This window comes from Lepidochelys olivacea (assembly GCF_965140295.1).
Source record: "Lepidochelys olivacea isolate rLepOli2 genome assembly, chromosome: 1".
Taxonomy (NCBI): domain Eukaryota; kingdom Metazoa; phylum Chordata; order Testudines; family Cheloniidae; genus Lepidochelys; species Lepidochelys olivacea.
Window position 1 is genome coordinate 352,318,694 of NC_140411.1, and position 23,180 is coordinate 352,341,873.

At 47.0% G+C, this 23,180-nt stretch overlaps 1 protein-coding gene across 1 annotated transcript in view; it reads left to right on the forward strand.

Moving 5' to 3' along the window:
- The window catches only part of DENND6B (DENN domain containing 6B), a 37,444-nt gene extending 14,326 nt beyond the window's left edge, over positions 1–23,118 (forward strand). Inside the window, exons 6-20 of the mRNA XM_084650142.1 lie at positions 516–621; positions 4,157–4,236; positions 4,475–4,537; positions 5,232–5,287; positions 5,917–6,039; positions 8,342–8,437; positions 8,553–8,647; positions 9,265–9,330; positions 11,678–11,742; positions 12,297–12,386; positions 15,202–15,255; positions 16,955–17,064; positions 19,762–19,864; positions 20,695–20,769; positions 21,132–23,118. Of these exons, the coding sequence (XP_084506268.1) occupies positions 516–621; positions 4,157–4,236; positions 4,475–4,537; positions 5,232–5,287; positions 5,917–6,039; positions 8,342–8,437; positions 8,553–8,647; positions 9,265–9,330; positions 11,678–11,742; positions 12,297–12,386; positions 15,202–15,255; positions 16,955–17,064; positions 19,762–19,864; positions 20,695–20,769; positions 21,132–21,254 (1,305 nt within the window). The 3' untranslated portion in view covers positions 21,255–23,118. The remainder of the gene's footprint in view (positions 1–515; positions 622–4,156; positions 4,237–4,474; positions 4,538–5,231; positions 5,288–5,916; positions 6,040–8,341; positions 8,438–8,552; positions 8,648–9,264; positions 9,331–11,677; positions 11,743–12,296; positions 12,387–15,201; positions 15,256–16,954; positions 17,065–19,761; positions 19,865–20,694; positions 20,770–21,131) is intronic.
- The last annotated feature ends 62 nt before the right edge of the window (positions 23,119–23,180 follow it).

The window sequence follows — 23,180 nt, forward strand, 5'->3', positions numbered from 1 at the left end:
GGGAGAGCAGAAAAAGCAAAATGACATTAACTTGGAAAAGCGATCTGTCATTTCCCTGATTCCTGCTCTGCTGGTTTGCTCCTCTGTGCCTGGTCTCTAGTTCTACTTGGTACCCTACTCCCTCAGGTAGCTCCTGGTGTGCTTGCACTGGCAGCTTCGGACCTACTGGCAATTAATGGCTCTTTACACTGGTGATCTTTTTTCTGCTGGGCTGCAGACTCGTCTCTTATGGTTGCAGTGGTCCCTAGTGGAGTGTGCTAGACTGGCTCCTTCCACCTTACAGCTGCTTCTACAGACATCCGGGCTCTTCCGTGAATGTGGACAGCTGGAGAATCCAGCACAAAATAACTATCAAATGTTCCACAGACTGTGAGCACTGGAAACAACATTTTGGGCAAAATAGGTTCAGGTCCTGGGCTCCTGGCAAGAGTCCATTGTGGACCTCCAGCGGGCAGTGTCTGGGCACCTCTTGTAGATGGCATGCTAGAAGTGCTGACGATGTGTATCTATTTCAGTCTCTAGTGCTGGTGTCACGCTTGCCTTATGTGAACCTCTTCCAGTCTCTGCTGCAGCTGATTGCTCCTGAGTACTTTGACAAGCTGGAGCCATGCCTGGAGGCAGGTAAGCAGAATGGGTGGACAGGAGGGTTTTGTAACGGGCATAAAAATCTAATATTAGCAAATGTGGAGGCAGGCGAGAGATGTATGCCATGGAAAATGGGAAAAACCATGGATAAGCAAAGTGTTGCAGAGCTGCACGTTACTAGTAGGGAGAAACATAAATTAGTTCCATGACACACGCACAGCTGTTGAGACCATTACTAAGGTTGGAAAGTCAAATGCTCAAAAGTTAGGACGTGCAAGATTTAAGGTGGTCTGTGCAACCTTAATTTGGATCCCTTGTGTGCACAAATTATGATAGTCTTTAATCACATGATCATATACTATTTTTTCCACATTCTCCCTGAGGCACAGAGAGAGTAAGGTCAAAAGTATCCACTTAATTTCGGCATCTAGTTTGAGAAACCTAGGACCTAATTTAATCAGAGTACTTAGTGTTATATATCACTTTGTGTATTCAAAGCACAGCTCCCCTTGACTTCAGTTGCTATTGTGAGAGCACAGGAATGACAGTCTCCCAGCTCTCAGTTATTGTCCCTGGACTTAGCTAGCCCCTAGGAGCCCAGAGCTGCTATGCATAAGAACGTAAGAGCGGCCATACTGGGTCAGACCAAAGGTCCATCTAGCCCAGTATCCTGTCTTCCGACAGGGGCCAATGCCAGGTGCCCCAGAGGGAATGAACCGAAAAGGTAATCATTAAATAATCCATCCCCTGTCCCCATTCCCAGCTTCTGGCAAACAGAGGCTAGGGACACCATCCCTGCCCATCCTGGCTAATAGCTATTGACCTATATACCAATAACCTGTCCTCCATGACTTTATCTAGTTCTTCTTTGAACCCTGTTATATAGTCTTGGCCTTCACAATATCCTCTGGCAAGGAGTTCCACAGGTTGACTGTGCGTTATGTGAAAAAAAAAAACACACTTCCTTTTGTTTGTTTTAAACCTGCTGCCTATTAATTCCATTTGGTGGCCCCTAGTTCTTGTGTTATGAGAAGGAGTAAATAACATTTCCTTATTTACTCTCGCCACACCAGTCATGATTTCATAGATCTCTATCTATTTCCCCCTCAGTCATCTCTTTTTCAAGCTGAGAAGTCCCAGTCCTATTAATCTCTCCTCATACAGCAGCTGTTCAATACCCCTAATACTTTGTTGCCCTTTTCTGAACCTTTTACAAGTCCAATATATCTTTTTTGCACTGGGGTGACACATCTGCATGTAGTAGTCAGATGTGGGCATACCATGGATTTATATAGAAGCAACATGATATTTTCTGTCTTATTATCTATCTCTTTCTTAATGATTCCCAACATTCTGTTCGCTTTTTTGACTGCCGCTGCACATTGAGTGGATGTTTTCAGAGAACCATCCACAATGACCCCAAGATCGGTTTCTTGAGTGGTAAGAGCTAATTTAGACCCCATTATTTTATATGTATAGTTGGGATTATGTTTTCCAATGTGCATTACTTTGCATTTATCAACATTGAATGTCATCTGCCATTTTGTTGCCCAGTCACCCAGTTTTGAGAGATCATTTTGTATCTCTTCGCAGTCTGCCTGGGACTTAACTATCTTGAGTAGTTTTGTATCATCTGCAAATTTTGCCACCTCACTGTTTACCCCTTTTTCCAGATCATTTATGGATAAGTTGAATAGGACTGGGCCCAGTACAGATCCCTGGGGGACATCGCTATTTACTTCTCTCCATTCTGAAAACTGACCATTTATTCCTGCTCTGTTTCTTATCTTTTAACCAGTTACCAATTCATGAGAGAACATGTCCCCTTATCCCATGACCGCTTACTTTGCTTAAGAGCCTTTGGTGAGGGACTGTAACAAAGCGAAGACTCGCCGGTGTGGCGCCTCTTGCTGGTCGTCTTGGGAACTAGCTCCTCAGTGTACGGAGGGCCCTCTGCAGGCCAGTGTCCCTTCTACCACTAGCCCTGTGTCCCTTCTGGACCCCAGTGCCCTTTACCTCAGGGTTCTGCCCACCGCAGTACCCCCACTCTCTGGGTCTCCTCTCCCAGGGGAACACCCAACCCTCTAAGCCCACCTTGCCTCAGTGGCTACTGCCAGTCATCATCTAGCCCCCACTCACTAGGCAGACTGCAGTCTGTAATAGCCACTCATCATTAGTAAGAGGTTAGGACCTGCTGCCTTTGCCTATCCTCGGGCTGCCGCTCTGCAGCCCCAGTACCTCTGTAAGCCTTCACCAAGGCCTGCAGCCTGGGGGTTTACCAGGCTGGAGCTCCCTTTGCCCTTTCCCAACAGTGCTCTACCTCAGGTACCTTCCTCTCAGGCAGCTAACCCTTCCCACTCCAGGGTTACAGTGACACTCCTCCTTCAGCTCCTGGCTCACAGCCCCTTTATCAGGGCCAGCTGGGCCCTGATTGAGTTGGCCACACCTGTGGTCAGCTACTCACTCAGCTTCCCACAGCTGTTCTCACTCCTCTTATATCGGGAGGGGAGTAACCACCCCGCTATAGGGACCTTGTCAAAGGCTTTCTGAAAATCTAAATACACTATATCCACTGGATCCCCCTTGTCCACATGCTTGTTGATCCCCTCAAAGAATTCTAGTAGATTGGTGAGGCATGATTCCCCTTTACAAAAACCATGTTGACTCTTCCCCCAACAAATTATGTTTATCTCTGTGTCTGACAATTTTGTTCTTTACTATAGTTTCAACCAGTTTGCCCAGTACTGAAGTCAGGCTTACTGGCCTGTAATTGCCAGGGACTTCTTTGGAGCCCTTTTTAAAAATTGAGGTCACATTAGCTATCCTCCATTCATTTGGTACAGAAGCTGATTTAAATGATTTCTAGGTTACAGACGACAGCTAGTAGTCCTGCAATTTCACATTTGAGTTCATTCCGAACTCTTGGGTGATACCAGCTGATCCTGATGACTTATTACTGTTGAGTTTATGAGTTTGTTCCAAAACCTGCTCTAATGACACCTCAATCGGGGACAGTTCCTCAGATTTGTCATGTAAAAAGAAAAGCTCAGGTTTGGGAATCTCCCTCACATCCTCAACCATGAAGACTGATGCAAAGAATTCATTTAGTTTCTCCGCAGTGGCCTTGAGTGGCTCCTTTATCATCTTGATTGTCCAGTGGCCCCACTGGTAGTTTAGCAGGCTTCTTGCTTCTGATGTACTTAAAAAAATCTTTTGCTATTACTTTTGGAGTCTTTGGCTAGCTATTCTTCAGATTCTTTTTTGGCCTTCCTAATTATATTTTTACACTTCATTTGCCAGAGTTTATGCTCCTTTCTATTTTCCTCATTAGTATTTAACTTCCCCTTTTTAAAGGATGCCTTTTTGCCTCTCATTGCTTCTTTTACTTCATTGTTTAGCCACGGAGGCTCTTTTTTTGGTTCTCTTACTAGCAAGCAGAGTTAGAGACCTTGTCCTGTAATAAAGACCAGCAGCAGTGGTGATATGTTCACAGCAGAATTCACAGAGGCTACCTAAATTGGCTGCTGTTGTCTCTTAGGTTAAAGTTTTGCCTTTGTCCATGTTTTTGCAGTGTGCAATGAGATTGATCAGTGGCCACCACCGGTGCCAGGGCAGACGCTGAACCTTCCTGTGATGGGAATTGTCATTCAGGTACATGCTACTGATATTTGACTCTCAAACGCTCAAGCCACAGGCATTGATGGACACTGAACCAGAAAGGTGGCATATTTCTTTTATACTCCTTTGGATGTTAATGTTCCTGATGGCTCTAAATTCTTTCCCTTTGTTCCTAGTCTCTGCACATTTAGACATAAACAGGAAGTTTTCCTGCCTGCCAGCTGAGCTCATCTCCCCAAATAACCTCTCTGTGTTCCTGTTTGTAACCCAGGTGCGAATCCCATCCAGGGTGGATAAACCTGGATCAAGTCCCTTGAAGCAGTTCAATCAAGAGGTGAGATGGAGAAGAAAGTGGTGTAAAATGGCCCAATAGCAAGCAGAGTCTAGATCACTGAGTAAGAGAAGGGTGCTGTAGAATTGGAGCTCTTTGGATCTTGTCCAATGTGCTGCCTGGAACAACAGCTTCCTAAATATTCTTCTCACGTGTTTTCACTAAACTCTTCAAACTTCCACCAAGTAAGAATGACACTAACCCCTGCCTGGGCAGAGAAATCCCTAAGTGATGCTGCTTCAGCCTCCTGGATAATTGTACATCATTTCTCCTTGTTCTGCCATCTTAACCCCTGCCAATAATCCCTTCTTTTTTCCTCCTTTTTGCTATTACCTTTCATGCATTTTTGGGCTCTTAGCATCCACCACCTTCCCTGATTATCATTTTCCCAAGCTCTGCTTGGATTCAGTGGGAAGGTTTCTCAAGCTTGGAAGACAAGGGTTTTTTGGCTGGCTCCTGAGGTAAGAAGTGAAATTCTTACACGTTGACTGGTTCAGCAGTTTACCCCGTCAGTGCTGTCCACGTTTGCTCCTAGCTTGGCTTTCCAAACATTATCTTTGTCTAAGCTTTTTGATGCTTTGGTACTTACTGTAGATGGAATGTCTTTCTGTGACTGAAGTGGGCAACTCAGAGTGACAGTAGTTTGTGCTCAGGACATTTCCATTCATTAACTGCCTTTTTTCTCTCTCCCATTCAGAATTTGTTACCAGCCCCGTTAGTTCTCCCCAGTGTTCATGAACTGGATCTCTTCAGGTGGGAGTTAGCTTCTCTCAACACACTCCTCCCATTCTACCTCCTTCCTCTCTGCTCACAATGTTCTTTAACTGAATAAGAGGTTATGGGTATTGAGCGTGATCTTGATACTTCTTATCGCTATAGTGCATCAGTCTGAATGTTGGGTTGGTGGGAGCTGCACAATGCTTAAGGGCATTAGGGAGCTTTGCATTGCATGTATGGGCTTTTTGTATGCACAACCACCTGGACCATAGAGACAGGAATTTCTTCCTGACTTTGGCTGGGGATCATCCTATGCCCTGGCAGATTGGTTACCCTTGAAATTTTTAATGTTATTAATATACTGTAGATCCTATTCCCTTTTACATGTATCTTATTTTGCGTAAAATATATCCAGTGAGCAGTGAGATCCACAGAGTAACTATATATTGCTTAAAATGTTTCCTTTTAACAGATTTGAAATGATTTACAGGAAGTGTGTGTGTGTGTGTGTGGTTACCTTGTGGAACTCACTGCTGCAGGATATTAGAAACCCATCCTAGATCTTAAATGTGCAGATGAGCAGCTGAATGTGCCTAATACTGGAGTCTGTTCTTTCAGGAACTCCATTTGTAGCCTTACCCTGTTACTCTCTCTTTCACTAACAGATGTTTCCAGCCAGTGCTAATTCATATCCAGATGCTGTGGGAGCTGATGCTACTGGGGGAGCCAATAGTTGTAATGGCACCATCCCCTACAATTTCCTCAGAAATGGTTCTGGCACTTACCAGGTAATTTGTTTGAATCGCCGGTGACTGCCACAGGATACTATTAATTCTCCCTTTAAAACCACTGCTCTGTCCAGTGAATTGAATCTGATCTAATTTGTGTATGCAAGTACAGTAACTCCTCACTTAACATTGTCCTGGTTAAGGTGGTTTCGTTGTTATGTTGCTGATCAATTAGAGAACATGCTTGTTTAAAGTTGCGCAGTGCTCCCTTGTAACGTTGTTTGGCAGTCGCCTGCTTTGTCCAGTGCTTGCGGGAAGAGCAGCCCGTTGGAGCTGGTGGGGGTTTGGAACCAGGGTGGACCGGCAGCCCCCCTATCAGCTCCCCTAAGTTCCCTGTGGGGCAGCCACCCAGCAGGCTACCAATTGCCGGCAGTTCAGCTGTCCCTCCCCCCCCACTGCCATGTAATGCTCCTGCTCTCTGCCTCAGAGCTGCTCCCCGAGCCTCCTGCTTGCTATGTGGGGGTGGAGGGGAAAGAGGGGTGCTAATGTCAGGGTGTCCCCCTCCCCCCCGCTCCTGTACCCCGTTTCCACTGAGCAGTGGGCGGACACGACAGGGCTCAGGATAGAGGGAGCTTGCTGGCAGCAGCTGCTGCCTCAACTTGCTGATCTACTTAAAAAGGCAATGTACTTAGAGTGGGGTCAGCGTACTAAAAGGGGCAATGCACCTCTCTCTCGCACGCACGCAGAGTGTGTGTCTTTGTCTCTCTCTGCCATGCTGTGTCTCCTCCCTCCATTCGTGCTGCCTTGTAGATTGTAAGGCTACGTTAACAACGTGTTAACCCTTGAGGGCTCAGCTGAGTGCTAGTTCATTGTTTAGCAGTAAGGCATTCCCTGGGAAATATCCCACCCTCTTCCACCCTCTGATTTCACCACCGCAACCAAGCTTCATAATCATCATTGCTGTGTACAGTATTAAATTGTTTTTTTAAAACTTATACTGTGTGTGTGTGTGTGTGTATATCTATATATATATAGAGAGAGAGAGAGTGTGTGTTTTGTTGGGCAAAAAAAATTTCCCTGGAACCTAACTCCCCCCATTTACATTAGTTCTTATGGGGAACTTGGATTCGTTTAACATTGTTTTGCTTAAAGCATTTTTCAGGCACATAACTACAACGTTAAGCGAGGAGTTACTGTATATGTGTAAAATAAGAAACCACATAATTACTACAGTGTTTAAAACAGTTCTGCTCTTATTCCACCTGAACCAGGAAGAGAATGGTGAAAATCTCCAACTTTAGGGAGATAGGGTTGGTAGTTCATGAACCAAAGTTTCCTCTCCCCAGTTTTGTATGCTGTCTCAGCAGCCAGAGCCGTCCCTTGGGTAGGGCGAATTGGGGTGACCTCTCCAGGCCCCGTGGGCTGGAGTGATTGGCCGGTGCGGTTGTTCCCGGAAGACACAGGTGCCGGAACTGTGGGGTGCGGGCTTCTGGCCTCAGCTCAGGGGTGGTGGTGGGGGAGGGGGAACAGGGGTAAGGGGGCTGGCTTTCAGCACCCCCACTATTAAAAATATTCCAGCACCACTGCCGGAAGACGAATCCGTCACTTTCGCAGGGCCTGCCATCTTGTTGGCATTTAGCGGATACAGCGCCTGGCTCGGCCACCCACGTTTTGGTGCAGCAAGTCCCCTGCCCCAGCCGGAGCCCTGAGCTGCCGTGGCGCTATGGCCAACAAAAGCCCTGCAGAAGGCGCCAGCAGGAGCAGGCAGTGCAGCACCAGGCCAGATCCATCCTGCCAGCCCAGCTGCCGATGCAGAGCGGGGGCCCCAAACCAGTGGTGGCTGGTTTGTCCTGGGCTCCGCACCCCCCTAGGGAGGGCCCTGTCAGCAGCACTCTGAGCCTATATCTGCACTTGGAGCTAGAGTGTGATCCCCATCTCAAGGAAACACACTTGCGCTAGCTCTCATAGAGCCAACTCACTAAACACAGAGCGCAGCCATGCCAGTGCAAGCCACAGCAGGGGCTAGTTGCCCTGAGTACGTACCCATGGGAGACCCTAGGCACATATTCAGGGTGGCTGGCTCCTCCTGCCACTTGCGCTGCCATGGCTACGCTCTACTTTCAGCATGCTGGCTCTGTCAGAGCTCGTGTGAGCGTGACTCCTCAGTCTGGTAATGACACCTCCAGCTCGAAGGGTAGACATACCGCCAGTTTAGAGAGGGAGGGAGGGGAAATCCTCCAGTGTGTTTCATCTGGCAGAGCAAAGCAGTGACCACTAGGAAACTGACCTGTCCCAAAATTGTTCCTCTCCAGCGTGAGCTGTCTTTCACGATGACTACAATACTCCTGTATTATTCTTTCAGCTGTCTCACCCCTCTTAAGTACTGCTGTGACTACCGTCCATATTTCACTATCCATGACAGCGAGTTTAAGGAGTACACCACCAGGACACAAGCCCCGTAAGTACCCTGGTTGTCCTGTGTGAAAGGAACCTCTAGTCAGCACAAGCTGCATGAAGGACCTCTGGGCATTGTTGCTCTGGCTTCCACTTTAGTCTCAATCTTCTCTCTCTAGGCCGAACATTGTTGTGGGAGTCACAAATCCTTTCTTTATCAAAACACTCCAGCACTGGCCTCACCTTCTTCGGATCGGGGAGCTCAAAATGTCAGGTAAAGCTCTAACCGAAGCTTGTCTTTCTGCATTAGACTCAGAGGTTGACAGTGAGCTGGCCCATGCAGTGGTGTGTCTCAGCAACAGTTACATGTGCACATCTCCACCCCTCCGAGGATCGGGGACTCAGAGAGGGTAGTTCAGGCTGCTAGCCTGGGTGCTGAGGTCACAGCAGTTAAGGCAAAGTCTTAAGAAAATTACAACAAAGTTAGTTTTTCTTTCTTCTGAGCTTTAAGGAAATGGAAGATTATTCTTGGGAATGAAGATGGAAGGAAATAGGAGAGAAGTGCTTGGTAGAGAGACACTGGTTTTATTTTCTGAAAAACGAAGAGCGCTGCTGTAGGTTGGGCTGAGGAGTTCTTCTCTACACGACTCTTGTTACTACCTTTTTTCCTGTCACCACCATGGGCTGGCAGAGGCAGGTCTGAAAGCTCCCTGTAGCAGTTGGGATACCAGCACTAGCTTAGTATTTATATCACAGGAGGATACAGTTTAAGTTTTGCATGTTTGGCATGGATGGTCTAAAGTGCGAGTCCTCCCACATGTGTGCTGTGGCTATGAGGCTAAAACTGCAGCCTTTATAACCTGGTACTAGACCCTGTGTGTCTTTCCACAGGTGACTTACCCAAACAAGTCAAGGTGAAGAAACTAACCAAACTGAAAACTCTGGACACTAAGCCAGGTAATTCCCATTTAACGTCAGTTTTGGTTTAATTGCATTTATCCTTCCTCTTTGCTGAGTTTGAAGGCTTTGCAGCAATGTGTTTGTTGTGGGCATTGTCCTCTGCCTCAACTGAGAGCAACTCCAGGGCTGTAACTTCTTCCAGCTCCTCTGCTGCTGTGCAGTAATTCTGTACGGTTATATGAGTGTCCTTCCTGACTTGCGCTCTCCTGAGCTCTCCATTGTTATTACTGGGCCATCTAAAGGCTTCTGATACAGAAAAAATCACAGAAAATGTGGAAGGCGGCCCCCCCACCTGGTTTTAGAAACCCCCCTTAGGGCGACTCTGTGTGAGGAAGGAGAAGCCTTGGAGATGGTAGAAGCCTCATTAGAGGTTTCTCCCGGTGGTTGTTGGGAAGTACTTGTGTAGCCCGATGTGTAGCTTTATAGCTCTGACCGGCTGAAGACAGTGGGGTTTAGCAGTGTTTTGTGGGGCTGTTCTGTCTTCAGGGGTCTGTGGCTGGACTGAATCACCGGTCTGTTCCCTCTCCCTCGGTGTGTCTACTCTTATCTCTGCAGTGCAGTGATAGAACTCAAGCCTCGCTTCTGCTTCCCTTAACTCGCCCCATTGTGCCTAGGCATTGCAGCTCACATGAAATAAGAGGGCCCCTGGCCCCAGACACAGGAGCTATATCAGCAACAATGAGACTCAGAGCCCAGGTCAACTGACTCAAGCTTGTGGGACTTGCCCTACAGGGCTAAAAATAGTAGTGTAGACACTTGGGCTCTGAGACCTGCCCCTGAAGGGTTTCAGAGCCCAGGCTCTGGCTTGAGTGGGAACGTCTACACTGCTATTTTTAGCCCCATAGCACGACCCTGAGTCAGTTGACTTGGGCTCAAAGACTTGCTGCCATGGGTCTTTATTTGCAGTGTAGACTTACCCTGAATCTTCACAGATTTGCAGGAAGTCTGGGGCTCTAGCCTCTTTGCAGTGAATTAGCATTTCTAAGGAAACATCTGTTGGTGGGAAGAGAGGTGTAAAAACACGTGCTGGGGAGTGACGCATCGGAATGTTTGACTTGTGTATAAGTTTCCTTTAATTGTCACATCTGGTTAAACCCACTATGGGTGTTGGTTGGCTTGGCCTGCCTCAGGCCAAATGAGTCCTGAAAGTGGCAAAAAGCACCCATGTCCATCTGCACCTAGCCAGAAGACACTGCCTCATTCTTTCAGCCACCGACTTGGTCACAGTGATCCATGAGCAGGTGATAAACTCTCTATACCTAATACACTAACAAAGCCTCTCGCTCTGAAAAATGCACAGCCTGCCCACTTAGCAACAAGATCACATGAATACATCGTGATGGTGCTCAACACTCTGCAGTGGCTCCCCACTGACAGTCCAGTTTGTAGTCCCCTCTCTGGAACTGACCCTAACTATCTGAGAGGTTGGCTCCCCTGCCATGACTTCCCAGGACAGTTCTGTTCCATTGGGGAAATGAAGCTGTTGGCTAATAGGGAGAGGCTTGTGAGGGGAGAGACAGAACTTTCAGGGGAGCTGAGCCTAGACTTGGAGAATAGGTCCATCAATGACTGTTAGCCAAGATGATCAGGGATGCAACCCCATGTATCCCTAAACCTCCAACTGCCAGATGCTGGGACTTGGTGACAGGAGTCTCAAAATTGCCCTGTACTGTTCATTCCCTTGGAAGCAGCTGGCACTGGCCACTACCAGAGACAGGTTACTGGGCTAGGTGGACCATTGGTCTGGCCCAGTATGGCTGTTCTTATGAATTCATTTCTGCAGGAGATGAGGCCACAGGCCTCACCATGCTCAGAACTCATGCTGAGACTTTCAATATGTTCTTGTCACAGACACGCAACACATCCCCTCCCTCTCAGATATTAATCAGGCTATTTAATCTGCAGGTTGGGAGTGGAGAGAAATTTATATAATTTCTATTGAGTATGTGGGAGGCTTTCAGATACGGTGAAGGGACCCATAAGTACCTAGTTAGGTAGATACAGCTATCTAACACCACTGAACTATTCAGCTCAAGTCTAGTCCTGAGCTAATGCTGCTGGTTACGTGTCTTTTTCTGTGACATTTTCTTCTGAGGGTGGGGCGGGGTGCCTTAGGGCAGTCGGAAGGTCTCTAAGGTTAATCCTACTGTGAGTGCTGTTGTGGCAGCAACTCTTGTCATTCGAGGAGGGTTCTGTTGTCAGAGCTTTTTCTCTAACTAGCCAGAGTGAGATTGGGAAATTCACCTCCCCTGCTTGTGAACAAGGCTTTACTGCACAATGTGACCTTGAGAAACTGGCAGCGGGGTGTGATTTGTTTTTAAGCATTTCTGTGTTTTTAATCTAGGAATCTACACCTCTTACAAGACATTTCTGCACAAAGACAAAACCCTGATAAAGAGATTGTTAAAGGTGAGCATTTCCTATCCCTATCCCCCATCCTGTATAGCGCTGCAGGAAAGCAGTGCTAAAGTCTGGATGAAACTATTGAAGCCCAAAGGAGAAATAGTACTGGTTTTCCCTTTGGTCCAAGGTCTTTGACTTCACCCTGACCCCAGTCATGGTTTAGTCCAGGGTATCCAAGAGTGGGATAAAATTACTGGGACGCTCTTCTCAGAAGATTATTTCACTTGATTGAGCTCTGGAGCCTAATGATGTCTTAACCGTTAGCATTGTTAGCAAAAAAGGAGAGGGATGATCATATTAGGCAGATCTAAACAATCTTGTCTAGGTGAGTGGCATCTCACTTTAGTGAGTGGAGCTTGTATTCTGGGCCAAGCTTGAGAGAGTGCACAAAATTATTCTTTTCCAGTCTGCCCCTTGACTGGCTGCATGCAGCTGCCGTGTTTTGCTGAGAACTGCACACACATGCATAACCTCAGCTCTTGCCTACTAAAGCTGCTGGCTGTTAAATGGTTTCTTCATGAGCTCTTCCCCTGCGCTGTAACTTCGCTCTCTATCTGCAGGGGGTTCAGAGGAAGCGCCCATCTGAAGTCCAAAGTGCCCTTTTGAGGCGCCACCTGCTGGAGCTCACACAGAGTTTCATTATCCCCCTGGTGAGTAGGGGGGTTGTTGATCTGTGTGGTGAAGGAGTATGGGGGCGATGAACAGCGTATGACTGAATGCTGGGTTCCACCCTGCCCTCTAGGTTATTCCACAAAGACAGGTTCTATGCCAGAGGCCTGAACACCATCACAGACATTTTAATTCTTCTTAGAGAAGAATAAACTTGTCTTCTAATTGGCAGGTTCTAGCAGGTTTGACTGGTACTGTGCTTAGCTCTGCAGTCCTGACACCCAGCACAATGTGTATAATGGGAACAAACCTTTTCTCCTGCACAAGAATTAACTTCTCCTCTGATTGGTCTCTGACACCTATTCTGCTATCTTAGCCTGTATCCAGCTAAGAGATGGCAAGGGAGATGTTTACAGAAGGGAATGGAAAGCTAACCCCAGGGTTCCCATCAACTTTGATTGGAACAATGGGCTTAAATCCCACACACCAATTTGAAAACTTCCCCTGCTGTATCTGTATGCATCCGATGAAGTGAGCTGTAGCTCACGAAAGCTTATGCTCAAATAAATGTGTTAGTCTCTAAGGTGCCACAAGTACTCCTTTTCTTCCTGCTGTATCTAGTATTTAGTAGGGCTGTCAAGCAATTAAAAAAATTATTTGTGATTAATCGCACTGTTAATAATAGAATACCATTTATTTAAATATTTTTGGATGTTTTCTACATTTTCAAACATACTGATTTTAATTACAACACAGAATACAAAGTGTGCAGTGCTCACTTTATATTTATTTTTGATTACAAATATTTGCACTGTATAAAACAAAAGAAATAGTATTTTTCAGTTCACCTAATACAAGTACTGTAGTGCAATCTCTTTATCATGAAAGTTGAACTTACAAATGTAGAATTATGTACAAAAAAAACTGCACGAAAAAACAAAACAATGTAAAACTTTAGTGCTTACAAGTCCACTTAGTCCTACTTCTTGTTCAGCCAATCACTCAGACAAACAAGTTTGTTTACATTTGCAGGAGATAATGCTGCCCTCTTCTTGTTTGCACTGTCACCTGAAAGTGAGAACAAGCGTTCTCATGGCACTGTTGTAGCCAGCATCGCAACATATTTACGTGCCAGATGCGCCAAAGATCCGTATGTACCTTCATGCTTCAACCACCATTCCAGAGGACATGCATCCATGCTGATGATGGGTTCTGCTTGATACAATCCAAAGCAGTGCGGATTGAGGCATGTTCATTTTCATCATCTGAGTCAGATGCCACCAGCAGAAGGTTTTTTTTTGTTGTTCTTTTTGGGTGTTTTTTTTTTTTTGGTGGTTCGGCTTCTGTAGTTTTCGCATCAGAGTGTTGCTCTTTTAGGACTTTTGAAAGCATGCTCCACACCTCGTCCCTCTCAGATTTTAGAAGGCACTTCAGATTCTTAAACCTTGGTTCAAATACTGTAGCTGTCTTTGTAAATCTCACATTGGTACCTTTTTATTTTGTCAAATCTGCAGTGAAAGTGTTCTTAAAATGAACAACATGTGCTGGGTCATCATCCGAGACTGCTTTAACATGAAATATATGGCAGAATGTGGGTAAAACAAAGCAGGATATGTACAGTTCTCCCCCAAGGAGTTCAGTCACTAATTTAATTTAATTAACGTATTATTTTTTTATCAAGTATCATCAGCACGGAAGCATGTCCCCTGGAATAGTGGCTGAAGCATGAAGGGGCATACATATGTTTAGCATATCTGGCATGTAAATACCTTGCAATGCCGGCTACAAAAGTGCCATACGAAAGAGACGTTTTGGGGTGTCTCACTTTCAGGTGACATTGTCAATAAGAAGTGGGCAGCATTATCTCCCATAAATGTAAACAAACTTGTTTCACTTAGTGATTAGCTGAACAAGAAGTAGGACTGAGTGTACTTGTAGGCTCTAAAATTTTACATTGTTTTGATTTTGAGTTCAGTTATGTAACAAAAAAGAATCTACATTTGTAAGTTGCACTTTCACGATAAAGAGCTCACACTACGGTATTTGTACGAGGTGAATTGAAAAATACTGTTTATTTTGTTCATTTTTATAGTGCAAATATTTGTAATCAAAAATAATATCAAGTGAGCACTGTACACTTTGTATTCTGTGGTGTAATTGAAATTAATATATTTAAAAATGTAAAAAAGCGTCCAAAAATATTTAATACATTTCAATTGGTATTATACTGTTTAACATTGCAATTAAAACTGTGATTAATCACAATTAATTTTTTTAATCTTGATTTAATTTTTTTGAGTTAATCGCATGAGTTAACTGTGATTAATCGACAGCCCCAGTATTTAGTTCTTATGGGTTCGTGCCCTACCATAGTATTTGTTAAGAGCCCTGTCTGGATGTCTGTTCCTGGTCATGGTAATGGTTGCTTTTTTCAACCCCTCTTCTGTTCCCGCTCTGTTAGAGAGCGACTTGCTAGACATTCCAGTTAGAATCGCATTGGCTTCTCCCTCTAATTTGTTCCAAGGAGGGGAGTTGTGATGACAGTGTTTTCTGAGTCTCACTCAGCTCCTGCTGTTCATTCCCTCCCATCAGATCTCATCCTGTGTGGCATTCTTTAAAACTTTAACGGCAGCCGGTTTTAATGTCTTAGCTTCCCCCGGCGGTGGGGATGGTGGGGAGATAAGCAAACGAGCATCTGGACTTGTGGAAACCTACACAACAAAGAAGGGGAAAAGAGAATGAAAGGTTGTTCACTGCATGGCATGTTGGTGTCTCCTGAAGCACAGCTTGACACCTAATGACCTTGGGAAGGGCTCTCTAATTAGTCTAAGTTCTGTTTTCACTGCTACTCCATAGGAGCATTACATTGCGAGTCTGATGCCTCTACAGAGGGCCATTACTCCATGGAAGGTATGTCTGTTTTCATTTGATTTCCTTATAGAGATTTGGAATAGTTACACTTTTATGCTGATCATTTTCTTGGGAAATTGTCCCAATGTTCCCGAATGCAACAGACTGCTCAGATGTGGGGAAAGTGCCCAAGGCCCAGGCCCTCTAGAGCTCCTAGATCTGGGTCACAAGAGTGCCCAGGCCCTCCAGGACTTAGATCTGGGTGTGACATTATCCAGGATACAATCTGGAATGACGGAGCTGTGTCCTCTCAATTCTCCAACCTGGGGTTCCTTTTACCCTGCTTTGTGGTGAAAGCAACTACTCCTGGTCTGTCCACACACAGTCTCCAGCATGTAAATCACTCCCAGCTATACTGTATGAGTGCTATAGCTAGCCATTCCTGAATTACATTTCAGGGCAACACCAGCAAACTCCCAGTCCCAGACTTTCCCCCAGAAATGTGCCTCTTGTACTGCTCACACTCCTCCTGGACGATACAAGCTCATATGAAGTCTGTCATTTACTAATAGAAAATTATATGCACAAATCCTGGTCTCCCAAATGGAGTTTCCCAAACACACTGGTTTAGATAAAACAATAAAGTATTAACTGCAGATAGATTTTAAGTGACAACAAGTAATGAGGCATACAAGTCAGAATTGGTTACAAAGAAATCAAAGGTAAAACACAACTAAAACCTAACTTAACAAGCTGAGTGAATACAAAGCAAAAATCTCTCTCACCACATGTTCCAGCAGTCTTACTGGCTGAACCTCTCTCAGTCAGGGTCTTCCCCCCAGTCCAGTGCTACTTTCTTGTTCTTTAGGTGTTGATGGATGCTGTGGGTAGAGAGCAGGGAGAGATGTTTTGGGGTGTCTGTCCTGTCTGTGTCTAGCCCTTTCTCTTGCAAAAGAATCATCTCCAGCTGATGTTCAGGAGACAGAAAGTCTATGGGGTCAGGAACCTTATGGTGCTTCTTTGTCAAAATGTAGATTTTTTGCCCATACCCTCTCTTTTGCCCAAGAGTGGCTACTTAATCAGGTGATGGTCCATCTGATCTCGTTGACACCTGGGTGAGGCATTGGCTAGCCTTTTGTCTCTGGGGAACTTGTCTGTGACTGCCCTCCAGAACATTCTGGACCATGTCTTGGTAATATTATACAATGCAATCTTATCTCTTTACATACAATGTTGCCAAACATTTTACAGGACAATAATGATCAGCAAATCAGGAATTTTCAAATTATACCTTATGCTTTGTACAAAATTTAACACAGTATTATAAAAGGGAGAACAGGGGGGTACAGACTGTCACACTGGATCATAGGACAAACCAAGAGTGCCCAGCCACAAGGAGCTCATCCCCTCTCCCCCATCCCCCAGGCAGGACTGTTAGGAAAGATGTAGGAATCTGTGAAATACTATGGCCCACTCTCAAACTGCCCTTATTACAAGGACAGGATTGTTCTCCCTGAAAAAGGAGATAGAATGAACACTGGGACAGATGTTTCCTCTTTACAGGAGTTTTCAGCTGAGCGAGGCTGTTAGAGATCTGTAACGTAAACTCTCCTAGCAGAATTGTTTGAGATGTGCAGTTTCAGGCACTTGGTGGTTCTCCTAGGTTCTCGGTGTATCCTGCATAGACTCTTCCTAGGAGCTCTGAGCTTCATTCCCAGTACTTGGGGCTGCATTGCGATATGTTCTTTTCGTTGCACAGAATCCTCCCCAGATCCGTCCTTTCCGACAGGAGGATTTCATGAAGACCCTTGAACATGCTGGTCCCCAACTCACCTGTGTACTTAGGGGTGACTGGTTAGGCCTGTACAGGTAAGAATGTGGTGTTTGGTTGTCTTGTCTCATCATCAGCAGGTAAAGGGTATAACGACCATACCTGCCAAATCCTGGCTTCGACTCATCGGGAGAAGAGAGCAGCTTCAAGGGAGAGACCATTCCCTTTGAAAAGCTTGAGGCCAACGGGGAACTGGCCAGGTTATAAGGGCCGGGAGGAACAGCAAACAGAGTTAATCCTGCTTATGTATAAATAATATTTATACATGATACGGAACTGTCAGGCTTTAGTAGGACTATAAACTCTCCTGTTTCAGGGTGATAGCCTGCCCCTGAGTGTGATAGGTTTGGGGAGAAACTTCCTCCAGAGGCACATTATTCCATCATTGTCCACTAGGGAGTTCCATGTACACCTTGCTCCTGAAGCAGCTGGTTCTTGCCACAGTCAGAGACGAGGTACTGGCCTAGATAGACCACGGTTCTGATCCAGTATGACAATCCTTATGTGTTTGTACAACACCCAGCACAATGGGACCCTGATGCTGATTGGGGCCTGTAGGTGCTACCTTATTATAGATAATAATAGAGGGTCTTTAGGATAAAGTTTGAGACGACTTGTATGAGGGCTCCCCCCATTATTATTCTAATGAAAAATTAGAGAGTTGCAAACAGAACAGAGCAAACCTTCATCAAAATCTGAGGGGGAAACTGAAACCAGATACTCAGTGGATAGGAGAAATACGGAAAGCATTGGGGTCCAGATTTTCAGAGCTGTTTAGGCCCTTTGAAATCAAGGAGTTAGGCACCTAAATACCTTCAAAACTCTGGACCTGGTGCTGAAAGAGATCCAGAAAGTGGACAGGCACATTACGTATGGATTTGGAACATAAGGCTACAGATAAAGTCAGTGCAATTGTAGGTTAAATCAAGCAGCAGGAAAGTGAATAGCTCCTGTCTCTGCAGTTTTGGTGTGACAATAACTGCAATATTCAATTACTTACTTAACAGAAAAATATTGGCAAATAGGAGGAAGTTCAGAGAACGTGACCAGGGTCTATGGGGCAGAACCTTGTGTGCTCTGCAGTTCTTAACGATGGAACTTTCTGCATAATCCATCTCTCGGCACAGAATTGTACTCCAAAATCTAAGCTTGAATTTAAAAAGAAGATTATTTGTTTTATGGCAGCACTTAAAGGCCTCAGTTGAGATTGGGGCCCATTGTGCTGGGGCACTGAGCCTTTATATGGTTACAAAGAAACCTTTAAAAGCATGAACTGAGTGCCACTGATAAAGTGCTGTCTGCTTGAATCTGCAAATAGCGATTTTTTTCAGGCTATAATGAAGGTCTGAAATTCTCCATTCTTAACTGGGGATAAACTCTGAACCATGACAGCGTAGATCTCAACAGTGTTAGCTGATTACTTTAGCATGAATATCCACCTACTCTGCATATCCCATAATCCCAAACTGCCTCCTACCATCTACGCCTTCTCAGATGTCCTTTGCCAGCTGCCAGTTTCCCTCTGGTGATTTCTCCATGTCACTTTTCATTCCCAGTCTGAAATTCTGAAGCACCCTGAAAATTAAAAATGAAGGGGCCGTGTAAAACTAATGAGCTGTGCTAATGCTTCATTCCTGTATTTCATTCAGTAAAAACCTCCATTTGTAAATGAAGCTGCTGCAGAATCACCTATCAGCTGCACTGTGGAGGGCTGCAGTGTACACAAGCCCTTGCTTATAAAGAGAGAAAAAGACCTAAATGTGTGGAGTTTAGCTCAGTGACAACAATAAGTGTTCGGTGCAAACACCAAAGAGGGAGGGGAGTTGCAGTGCCGGGGGACGGAGCTAAGACTGTTAAACTGAGAGAGCAAGTTTAAGATGATTATAAAACACACAATGGCACTGCACTGGATGTGGCTGTGGAGTCATTTCCCCGTGGAAAGGCCAGGAGCACCATTTCCTGACACGCTGGAAACTGGATTGGGCAGAATTGTAGAAAATGAACACAAGGAGTCTGTGGCAGGGCCAAGAATAGAACCCAAATCTTCTGTGTTCTAGTCCAGTGCCTTAACCATCAGACCATGCTGCCTGCCCAGAGGCAGGAAGCATTCATCATTGCCTGCCTCAGGGCAGCCAACTCGCCGGACACCAGCACCTGCGTATAGTATGAGAAGCCAACTTCTGAGACTAAGAATAAATCGGGCCATTGATACGAGAGGTTAGGGAGGGTGGAGTCAGAAAGGTGCCTTCTCCCTAGCAACCTATACGTGACTATAACAGGGTTCAAGACTATAACAGGATTCAAAAAAGAACTAGATAAATTCATGGAGGATAGGTCCATCAGTGGCTATTAGCCAGGATGGGCAGGAATGGTGTCCCTAGCCTCTGTTTTCCAGAAGCTGAGAATGAGCGACAGGGGATGGATTATTTGATGGTTACCTGTTTGGTTCATTCCCTCTGGGACACCTGGCATTGGCCACTGACGGAAGACAGGATACTGGGCTAGATGGACCTTTGGTCTGACCCAGTATGGCTGTTCTTATGTTCTAACCTATCCACGTCCCTAATTACACTGAACCAAGAATTCTGTCCCCCCTCCAAAGTCTCTGTGTTGGACCCACCTTTTCAATGGATGGGAAATCCCTATGGATAGTGAAGAAACCAGACAGCAAGTACCATTCTCCAGAGCCCCGTCCGCTCTCCTTCCCCATCTCAGCTTCACGTCTCTTCCTGCAGACGTTTCTTCAAGTCTCCCAACTTCGATGGCTGGTACCGTCAGAGACACAAGGAAATGACCCAGAAGCTGGAGGCCCTTCACCTGGAGGCGATCTGCGAGGCGGTACGTTCCGACAAAAGGGGGTGAAAGCAAATGCAGGGATCCCTATGCCTGGGTGTCATTACTAGTGATGGGATGCCCACTGGCACGTCCCGATTCAGCACTCCTGGAGGGGGGGACTGTACTCCACATCCCAGTCACTGCCTGACTCTCAGTGCATGGGAGTCCAGTTTGGGGTCAGACCAGCCTTCCCAGGAGCCAGCACAAACCCTGCTCTGCCTCCTGCTGGCAGCCATTTTAATTCTTCAGACCCTTCCAGAGCCAGCTGAGTTCCTGATCGGATGCCTCTCCTCTTGCTTGATTCCTTCCTGGGAACTGAAATAGACAGGAATTCCGACAGCAACTCCCTGGAGCACATTTCTCAAATTGCAAGGCCTGAGGTGCCTCCGGCTCTTGCCGAGTGCATGGTCTGAGTGCAGTGCCCCAGCGCAGAAATGCCACAACCGTCTCCTTTTGGCAGCTACATGTGGACTCTGAGCACACGGCAAGAGTAATGTGCAGGAATCCTGGCAGTGCCCGGGAGCAAGAGGACAGAGACCCATGCAAAGCCTGCACATTGCCACATCCTTGCTGGACTCTCCGCTCGGCTGGGAGCGGATAGCGTTGCCACAGGCAGAGAGCTGGGAGGACATCGTCCTGCTCAGGCAGCCTGGAACCCATTGTGCTGCATTCAGCACATGCAAATACCCAGCCTTGGGCACAGCTGTGCGAGGAGCAGGACCTTCTGTCCCCACCCCTGCCTCGGTACTAGGCTTTGTTTGGGAGATAGCTCTGAGGGGAGCTGCTGTACGGAAGGAGATTCCCTTAGGAAAACTTTTCTTCTCTTGCTATAGAACATTGTGGCCTGGATGAAAGACAAGTCCGAGGTGGAGATCGTTGACCTGGTTCTGAAACTTCGTGAGAAGCTGGTGAGTTTCTTCTCTCCTACTGCTTGGGTTCCTAGGGGCATGGGCCCTTCTGGTGGGGAGTGGATCACACACAGTGTATAGGAGACTGTGTATTCCTGCCGTTCCGCTCTGCTGAATGGCGTACAAAGTCAGCCAGGAAGGTGTGAGCCTCTCTTAGCTATGCTAGAAAAAGGACCCTACAGTCCTGCTCTTCTCACCCCACCCTTGGGTCTCAAACCATCTCCACAGGGCAGCACTGCTCAGGGCCTGTATATCTTTTCAGGTAAGGAGAGCCCATGTAAGGAGAGTTAATGGCACAAGCAGAAAGGGGATACTTGGAGTCTGTATTAAAAATTCCCCCTCCTCTCCCTCCCTCCCCCCAGATCAGAGCCAGGTGTCATCACCTGCCTGTGAAGGAGGAAACGCTGCAGCGAGTGGGCCTTTACATTGAGACCATTATTGGTTCCCTACCTGAGGATCTCCAGACTGTGCTGCACCACCACTGAGCCACCCAGTACCAGAGCTCTGCTGGGAAGGGACTCCCCATTCACAGCATCTCCTTCAGAGCTGCAGGTGGCTGCAGTCAGATTTGAGGAAGAAACTTCTGCCCTGATCCAGCACCACGGTGACCTGGATTCTGCCTACCAGTGCGCCTGGGTTTGAGTCCTGAGCGCGGGGTGGAATTGACGACGGGAAGGTGAACTGTTTCTGTGCACGAATGTTTTCTGTCCAGCCCTGCTCTCCTGGAGGAGCTGGAGGAGGAGAGCTCTGTGTGGCCATCAATGTGGCAGAGGGAGGCAGCCAGGGGTCCAGTCCCATATGGAAGGCTGTGTAGAACCAACACAGAAATCCCCACCCTTGCCTCATGCTAGGCCCACTGATACGCACATGTCCATCATGCCCACTTGCCGTGGCCCCAGCTGTAGAGACAGGAACACTCTGTATAGGGGGTTTATGTACAGAGGCTGCAGGAGAAACCTGACTCTCTCGCTAATCTTGTGATTCCAACCCCCTTCACACGGGGGATGTGGAAAATCCACCACTATCCCCACGACGGGCTGACCCATCACTGGAGAGAGCAGTCACGGGCCTAGTGAATTGTTAGTGGAGCTGAAGGCAAGATAAAGGGGAGAAGTGGCTGCTGGAAGGAGCGGACCTCTCCAGAGCAGTGTGTGTTGGACAGGCTGGAGCTCTGAGCACACCCTGGAGCTCTGGGAGTGTGAGAGAGCAGGGAGCAGTCTTCTGTGCAGTGAGGGATCTGACCAGAGAACGTCTAACGAGGAGCATTTCTGTCCTCCAGAGTCTCAGCCCCCTTGCCCATCAGGCAGGACACAGTGCACCGCTGCTTAGAGCCTGCATTACCTGCCCTAATGGGCGCTGGCTCCCTTGTGGGTACGGAGCTTGCATCTCCTTGTACTGCCAGCGTGATGCTCCCCTGTGCTTCCTCGTCCTTACCCACAGCATCAGAGGACTCTGGCACTGCTGTCTCTGTTAGTTCTGGGGGGCCGGTGGGGAGCAAAAGGGGAAGAGCTGCATGCAGTCGTAAGGGATGAATGAATGATGTGCTGGCTTTTCTACCAGTGCTAAAACGGCTGACTGCAGTCTCCCCCTCTTTTCAGAGCAGTGTTTCTCCAGGCTCTCTGACCGCTGGTTTAACTCACCCTCAGGGCTGCCCTCTGAGAGCCAGTACCAGGCCCTCGTGCTTCACCCTCTGCCACTCTGAGCAGAGCCTGGAGCCTTCTTGCCATGGAATAAGTGTGCCCCATGTTCAATGGGCCTTGGGGAAAACCTGGCATCTGGGGCCCCCGCGCTGCTTCCCCAGTGCAGGCCTAGAATGGAACTTCTTGCACGGTAGGGACGGCCAGGGTGTTAGCCGAGACCTTGCACAAAGGCGTCCTGCGAGCTGTTTGTACAGGGAGCGGGTACAAGGGGGCAGTGGTGGGGAGGATGTGGTGTTTTCTTCAGCGCACTCTGCCCTCCATTGAGCTGTCTCTCATTTACATGGAGGGGTCAGTAAAGAACAAATGGCAGAATCCTCCCACCTCTCTCTGCCCCCGACTCTGGGGGGATGGTTCCTCCATCCCCTGCTGCACGTAGTCTAGAAGAAAGCAGGGCAGCAGCAGTCCTGGTAGTGAGTGTTAGCTGTAGCCCTTAGCCCTCCTTCGTGGCTGCACTGCCCTGCCCTGGCTGGAGAAGCAGGTGGGCAGGGCCCCCCATGCAGTAAGTTACTCTGTAAACTGCTCCTTCGTGACAAAGCCCAGTCTGTATAGTGTATACTCTATCTAGAGATGTGTGTGTGCTAACTGTGCAGTGCCTGCATGAGGGACTTCAATCACTACCATAGAGTAGTAAATGTTAGCTTAAAAAACGGCCTCTTGTCTTGGAGCCTCAGTGGGATGGGCTGAGCTTTGTTTTGAAAAGAAATGGGCATT